Raw genomic sequence first — 8,319 nt, forward strand, 5'->3', positions numbered from 1 at the left:
CCCACCGACCTGTACGCTCTCACAGAGTGGGTCTCCTCAGGGTACCGTCGGCCAGACAGTGCCGGCTGGCGACCCCAAGGGGGAGGGCCTTCTCTGTGGGAGCTCCCACCCTCTGGAACGAACTGCCCCCAGAGATCAGGGTGATTCCTGATCTCCCTTCCTTCCGCCGCGCCCTCAAGACGTGGTTGTTCCAGCAAGCTCAGTGTCCATCATCCTATTTATGTGATTACATTCACATTGCCTTTAAAATACCTTACAGAGAACACCAACCATCCTACATGCCATCCACCAACTCTCTAAATGTCCTTTTCCTGCCTGACACTGGACAGTGCATTCATAAGTGCTGGCTCAGTAGTAGCTTGATAATGGAGAGAAGAAGTTGGACCAAGAAGCCTTTGAGATATTTTTCACGGAGATAAAGAAATAGGAATTACCATAACAATGAAAAAATACAGATTGCCACACTTTCAAAAGATTGCCTATACATAGGTATCTCATTTGAAAGTATTTGCTGGATTTCTTGTGTATCTTAACATTTCCTTCTAATAAATATACCAGTAGTAACTCAGAGTCCTTGGATTCCTTGATTAACTATTTCCAGTTCACACTAAAAGGACCAAAGTCTAATAAAAGAAAGGCTTTCCACTGTGCCAAATTTGTTCTAGATCTGGCATGTCCAACCTTTTGGCTTGCCTGGGCTGCCTTGAGTGAAAAAGAATGGTTTTGGGCTGCATATAAATATAGCTAAGATATATATAAATATCACTAAAAATCACATAATATTAATAGTTATGATCTTTTAGGGCAAAGTGATCCTTTGCTGCTATAATGTAATAACTTACTGATTTGGACTCTTCCAGGAAAATACAAAACAAAATTACCAAGATATTATGAATTATGCACATGAATTCCAGATAAGAAGTTTCCAGGAAAGATGAATACCTTCAACAATTTTGGTTATATAAGAAAGTAGGTCCATCTGTCTGACTTCATCAGAAGATGATAATGCATATAAGGGAAGTTCTTCTTCAAATTTTATGCTCATTTCCTTTAACAACCCTATAATTTCTGACTGTGGCTGTAATAAATACAGGACAAATTAGAATTTATTTATATAACAGATATACCATTTACAAACACTTTCTAGTAAAGTTTTAAGATAGCCCTTTAGATATCTAAACTAAATTTAGATATTTGGATTTTCTTGTTTTTCTTTTGAAGATGTTTTGCTTCTTATCCAAGAAGCTTCTTCAGCACTTTTAGATCTACTCCTGTCTTCTTCACTTTTTGGAAGCTGCTGGACACCACGTTCTTCCAGAGGCATCTGAGTTGTGACACCACTTTCGTATTGTATGTTTTATGAGTTTTAGTCCTTTTCTGTATTTCTGTATTTTTATTTTGTTGTATTTGTAACCTGCTGACAGTTGGTTAAATGGTAGTAAAATAAAAATCAAATAAAAAAAGAATGGATGGGTGGATAAAAAAAAAAGACATGCTTTGGGGATGAAATCTTCATCCACTCCTAAGTAAGATTGGTTGACTTGACTTTGTTGATAAGGAACCTGAAAACCTAATACTACCATCCATTCTAAGTGTATAAAGATAATTATTTTGTATTCAGATCAATTGTATTTTATCTTATATTGCAAATATTTATGTATATAATTATATGTGGAAAATGATAGATGCTACTAAGAGGTACAAAGGTAAGGTATATTACCTTTATATAAATTGTAATAATAACTTTAATAACTTTATGTAATGCATTTATCTAATTCTTACATGGCTCCAGGCTTGTAGATATGGCAAGTAAATCCTTCCGCGGACATCCACATGTTTTCCTACAGAAATTCCCATGTTAGAAGTAGGTTTTAGAAAACAAATGGGTGGAGTAAAAGGATAAGAATCCAAAATCCATATGCAAATTGGAATATTATAAGTGTTACCTATCAAAATACAAAATAAAAATGTGTTTAGCAAAGATTCCATGTATATTATGGTTCTCGTTTCAACTAGCAGAGCGAAAGAGTCCACAACCCTTCATGACATGGATGGAAAATCAGTGCCCATCCTTTGAAATGCTTTGCCGTCCCCCTTCCCCAAGTTAAAGTTGCTCCTTAACTCCTTTTGATTTTTCCAGGAAGAGAGTTAAAACTCTACTCTTCTGAAGAGACAGTGCAGCACATGTTATATATGAGTTGTAGATTTGTTATCCAGTGAGTATTTACTATTGGACATGTGTTAAATTTTTAACTTTTGATACTGAAAACTGATTTGCCGACTTGATAATTACTGGGTGATATTTGTTGTAAATTCAGTTTAAGATGATAACAAGCCCAGGGAGATCCCATGAGTAGGGTAGTTTGATTTGGGGTGGGAATAAACTTCCTNATATGAGTTGTAGATTTGTTATCCAGTGAGTATTTACTATTGGACATGTGTTAAATTTTTAACTTTTGATACTGAAAACTGATTTGCCGACTTGATAATTACTGGGTGATATTTGTTGTAAATTCAGTTTAAGATGATAACAAGCCCAGGGAGATCCCATGAGTAGGGTAGTTTGATTTGGGGTGGGAATAAACTTCCTTCCCCAGGCTGCATTCCAAGGGGCAGGGTGTATGCTGTTGTCCCCTCCAGCCTGGATTGATGTGGGGGTCCTTATAGTTCCTCTGTGAACCACTAGGGCAGTGGTTCTCAACCTGTGGGTTGGGACCCCATTTGGGGTCGATCGACCATTTCACGGGGGTCGCCAAGCAAGGCTGTCCGCCATTTTTTTTGTCCGCCCTTTTCTGGCAGGTGCCTTACCTCCCTTGGGCTGGGCCAGCTGGTGGTCAGCCTGCTCCGTCTCTGCCGCTTGCCAGCTACGCCTCAGCCGGCGCAGGGGGCGGAACCACGCATGCGCGGCGCTCCCGGGCAGGGAAAGTCCTTGACTTACGACCGGTTGGGTAGTCCTCGACTTACGACTGGTTTAGTCCTCGACTTACGACCGGTTTAGTCCTCGACTTACGACCGGTTGGGGTCGCGGCATTAAAAAGGTTGAGAACCACTGCACTAGGGTTTCTCATTGAACTGGCTACTCAGGCTATTTAACTAAGAGGACCTTCTGTAGTGTGAACTCTCCCTTGAGGTTCTTCTTATCACACCCTGCCCTCTTCCAGAAAGCTTCAGCCTCTATAACATCTGGCAGCTCTCTCCTGCTGGACTTCTTTGGTGGAGCATCACCACTGTAGCTTCTTCAGTAGGTCTCCTCTGATAGACCTTTTTGATAGCTCTTTCCTTTCTTAGCTCTATGATCTCCTCTCAAGTCTGTTGCTAGACCTTTGGAATAGCTGCTGCACTAATTACAGCCAAGGATTGTTTTTTTGAGATTCCATCCATGGATTTTCTCTGGCGCAAGTCCATCCACAAACCTCTTCAAAGGCCTGCTTCTACAGCAGGGGTAGTCAACCTTGGCTCTTTTATGACTCGTGGACCTCAACTCCCAGAATTCCTGAGCCAGCTAAGCTGGCTCAGGAATTCTGGGAATTGAAGTCCACGAGTCATAAAAGAGTCAAAGTTGACTACCCCTGTTCTACAGCATTGTGCCAAGTCTGTTATTTTAACTGCTGCTGAATCTCCTCCTGACCTTCATGGAGCTTTATCTCCACCTATTTTCACTGTTGCAGCTTCAGCTTCATGCTTAGCCAGCTGTGGATTTTCTTCTTGTTTTTTTGCTGCATAATTTTCACCATTATAGCATAAACTTTCTTGCTAAGAAACTTCAGCATTCAGTTTACTTATTCTGTCACTTAGCACTATCTAATTATTCTGTCGCTGAGTTGTCTAACTCAGACAATGTGGCTTTTTGTTTCTTACTTCAGGCTGCTGTACTATAAATTCCTGCTTTTTATTTTATCAGAGCCATCCACATAAATAAGTAGATTGGGATGGGAGGGGTTGCAAAGTATTTCTTACCATACTGATCCAGACTCTTTGCTTCAGATTATGCTACTAAAGTCGCTTTATTTTATTATCTGCTTATTATACTAGTGGTAAGCTGTTTATAGCCTGTGATTTAAGCAACATATAAATTTTGTATACAAATACATTTCATAATATATTACTCAGAATGAAATATTCAAATACCAAGAAATATAAAGGAAACATTCTTTGAACTCACCCTGATATTTTACTGGAACAATATTAGTAAAGTTCAGAAGATCTTTCTGGGATCCATCTTTAAAAGCTGAAATTCAAAACATTATATCACCAGGGATTTAATCTTTCCTTTTAAATTTCTCTTAATTTAGTACTGATATGTATTGTTTCTAACATTTCAAATTAGTTAAAGCAGTCATTCATTTTATTATTATTTTTAAAATGTGTGTCTGTGTGTATTAAGGCACTGGGCTAGAAAGCAGGAGACCATGAGTTCAAATCCTGCCTTGGCCATGGAAGCCAGCTGGGTGACTTTGGATCAGTCGCTCTCTCTCTCTCTTAGGCCAACTCACCTGTCAGGATTGTTGTTGTGGGGGAAACAGGAGGATGAAAGTGTGTTAGATATGTTTGCCACCCTGAGTTATTTGTAAAAATTATAAAGGCAGGATATAAATAAATAAATCAAAACATTATATACACATACACACAAATAGAAATTACATAGAATTTCAAAGCATCACAATAGGACATAAAAAGTAAATTCAGCAAAACATAGATTTTCTAAGCCTAAGGCAACATAATGCTATAGAAAATCTAGTCAAAAACTACAGGAATGCTAATATTAAAAAATAGCAACATATAAATATACAATGTGCTTTACCATGCCATTGCTGTAAAAGTTATAATAATAAAAGTGATCAATTAACTGCTGAAAAATTAAGAAAATTATACAGTAAGATTGCAATCCCATGCATACTGCCCAAATAATTCAAAGGAAACAATGGGTGTAAATCCTAATACATACTATTAATATGCATGTTATACTATTATATTATTAATGCAGAACATACTTTAGGTGGTTAAATAATAGCCACCTATAGTATATTAATATTCAGCATTTATTTCACTTTTTATTTATTCACTTGATTTATAAGATCCCCCAATTTTTGAAAAATGCAAGTTAATGTATCTATCCCCGGACAGGAATTCTTACTGTAGGTGCTCATTGTGAACCTGATGTTGGGACACAGCTCATTTATGTGCTTCAGTTCTTCTATGGTAAGATCTCGGAATTTATACTGGAGACATAAGAAAGACAATTTCAATCATCTTAAACATGAACTACAGAGCCATGTGAAAGAAAAATGTTTAAACAGCAACTCAGATTGCACAAGACCGTGAACACACATATCTGGAATTCTTCATTGAGCAAAATTCCCAGGGAATGTGGGAAAGAGGACATGAAAGGGTGATTTGATAATAAAATCAGGATCTCTGTGTGATTAAAACATTTTAACAGAATTTAGGAGGATTGCAGACTTAAGTGGATTGGGAGACTCCAGGTGAGATGGGGAAGGGTCACAATACACTTGACCACATTGAGATAGGGAGAAAGTCAATGCTGTAGCTAGTTCTTGCAGGAGCTTATTTTGTGTAAGACTCTTATGACGACATACAGTACACAGCCCTGTGGCATGTTTGTTTCAACATTATAAGCAGACCAAATCATGCTCTGACTGTAGACGTCACAAGCAGCAGTAAGCAGTAGAAGATACACTTTTCATAGTTTGTATTATATAAGAAACATTATCCTAAACCATAAAGGAGTGTTTATGGTCTGGGCTTAGAACACTTCGAATGCTATCCAATCCACCAGTCTCTGAGCTGGCAGAACAGTATGTCAGCATAAACTGTCCTGTTCTCTATCCTTACTCAGCAATAGTAACAAAGCTGGTGAAGAGTATTGCCTTTACATGCTGCAGGCCAAATTAAGGGAAAGGATTGATGGATTCCCACAGATGTGTTTCCCCTCCCTCTTGCAAGTAGGGGATCAACTACCATCCATTCTCCTTAACACAAGATGGGGAGAGTCAGGTAAATGAGGTTGGGGCTTACAACAGTGAATTTAGTCATCTGGCCAGTTGCCTCTTAGAGCTTGTGAATGTGCAGTGACATGCCCTTACTCAGCTCAATATTTCAGTTAGTCAGTATTTGTGAATAGAGGCTCATTCTCCTGACTGACTGTTACACAGGTATCAAAACAGAGAGTGCATGGGCATGGAGAAAGGGCACAGGATGAAATGGGAGATAATAATGCTCAAGCAATGTCCCTGATCCATCTTGGAAGGAGTTCTAAGAAGAGCAAATACTCTATTTTTTTAAAAAAAGAAACAGCTAGGGACTTTCAGGTATCTTAGCTGCAGGCTATGATTAAGAGAAAGATAACCCCCATGAGGACAGAGCAGAAAAAGGCTGTTTCTGTGATATGTTCATACTACGATTTGGGGACCATGAAGAAGAGCATGAATACACACCCCTTTGTGATTTATTCAATAGAATTACAGACTATTTTCTCATTAATTACTAATTAATTCAGCTTAATAGAAAAGAGACAGTACATCAAACGTGCCTGTCCTAGCATAATAATGATGAATGTACGCTTTCTATTCCCAGAAGAAAAGAAAAGTGATGGGATTCGATGGCATAAATTATTAAGGAGGAAATAGCCAAGGTTTGAAGCCGAAAGGGGGGGGGAAAAACCCCTAATGCTGCAGGGTTGAGGAAACCGCGCAAAAGCATGCACCGTTCACAGTGGCTGAACAGGAAAGATCAGATCCAGTAGCTTATGCGCCAACAAACGGGAAGAAATCGACCAAGCGGGAGAGGGCAAGGGAAGCCCGATCGAATGCAATGTTTTTCAAACTGGGCAACTTTACAATGTGTGGACTTCAAATCCCGAAATTCCCCAACCAGCCATGTTAGCTGAGGAATTCTGGGAGTTGAAGTCCGCACCTCTTAAAGCTGCCAAGTTTGAAAAACATTGATTTAATCGTGGATTCAGGTAGTCGCTCCCCTCTCCCTTCAAGCCAGGGAAGGCGTTCCAAAATTGGGGGCGCCGAACCCAGAGCTTCCACTGGCTCGCGCTTCTAAAACTCCTCCGCCCAGTCTCGCCGCTTGCCTTGCTCAGCCACTTCCGCAACTTCTCCTCCGAGAACTCCATGGCTCGCCCTGCCAGCAGGTTCGGAGGCGCCGGCAGCGCTTCCTGTTACTCTCAGCCAGAGAGAGAAAGAGAGAGAGGGAGAAGGAGAAGACGGCAAGCGGCAGGGTCCAAGCAGTTGAGCAATTTGGCAGGACAGGACAGGGCAGGGCTAGAGGGGCGCGTCTTCGCGCTGCTCAGGTAGGAGAAGCAGCTGCGCGCAGATCTTCTCCTTCTGGGAATGCTGAAAAGTCAGGCTGTGGCTCAGCTGGCCGTACAGAACGTCAGAGCGGATCCAGCTCTTTGTGCTATCTTTGTTCGAGTCAAACTGGGAATCGTTCCCCTGCGGCATTCTTCGCTAGACGAACTGCATATGAGCCCTAATTAAAGGATATTACCTGGCATAGCGTTTTCCCCTGCGACAGCTGCCCCTGAAAGAGATTACTCGTGTTTAAAAGAGTCTGGCCGAGCTGTAAAATAATATACAGGTAGTTCTCAACTTACAGCAGTTCATTTAATGACTGTTCAAAGTCACAATGGCACTGAAAAAAAGGGACTTAGGACCACTTTTCAGACTTACAACCATTGCAGCATCCTCATGGCCATGTGATCAAAATTCAAACTCTGCAACTGACTCATATTTATAATTTGCAGTGTCCTGGGGTCATGTAATCCCCTTTTGTGACTTTCTGACAAAATCAATGGGGAAGCCAGATTCACTTAATAATAGTGTCCCTAACTTAACAACTGCTGTGATTCACTTAACGGTGGTAAGAAAGGTCATAAAAAGAAGCGAAATTCACTTAACAAATGTCTCAGTTAACAACAGAAATTTTGGATTCAATTGTGGTCATATATTGAGGACTGTATGTATTTAAAGGCAGCCTCCCTAGCCAAGCGAAGTTAAGCAGCACTTTTGAGGGCTACCCTGATTATTGTTGGAATGGGCTGCTTGGTATTCTCCAGGCATTTTTGACTACGATTTCCACAGTCCTTTGTAATTGGCTGAATTAATTTGAGCTGAAGGGCACAAAATTACCTATCTCGGTAACTTTCAGAGAAATTTATATCGGTTTTCTTGAAAGCAAGTTTGGATGGAAATCATAGCATTTAACAAAAGAATTTGCAAATGGTGGATGAGAAAATCACTTGAAATGACAAGCTGTGAATAAGTTCTTGTTTGGTTGGTTGGGTTGGCACTT

General features: G+C 40.1%; 1 protein-coding gene across 1 annotated transcript in view; it reads right to left on the reverse strand.

Annotated features, from left to right (window-relative positions):
* The window catches only part of LOC107290718 (ubiquitin-conjugating enzyme E2 variant 3), a 17,647-nt gene extending 10,453 nt beyond the window's left edge, over positions 1-7,194 (reverse strand). The window contains exons 1-5 of the mRNA XM_015819622.1: positions 7,100-7,194; positions 5,135-5,219; positions 4,163-4,228; positions 1,783-1,946; positions 943-1,078 (exon numbers count right to left, since the gene is read on the reverse strand). Of these exons, the coding sequence (XP_015675108.1) occupies positions 943-1,078; positions 1,783-1,946; positions 4,163-4,228; positions 5,135-5,219; positions 7,100-7,141 (493 nt within the window). The 5' untranslated portion in view covers positions 7,142-7,194. The remainder of the gene's footprint in view (positions 1-942; positions 1,079-1,782; positions 1,947-4,162; positions 4,229-5,134; positions 5,220-7,099) is intronic.
* Positions 7,195-8,319: the final 1,125 nt, after the last annotated feature.

Source organism: Protobothrops mucrosquamatus, unplaced genomic scaffold (assembly GCF_001527695.2).
Source record: "Protobothrops mucrosquamatus isolate PMUCROS unplaced genomic scaffold, P.Mucros_1.0 scaffold959, whole genome shotgun sequence".
Lineage (NCBI taxonomy): Eukaryota > Metazoa > Chordata > Lepidosauria > Squamata > Viperidae > Protobothrops > Protobothrops mucrosquamatus.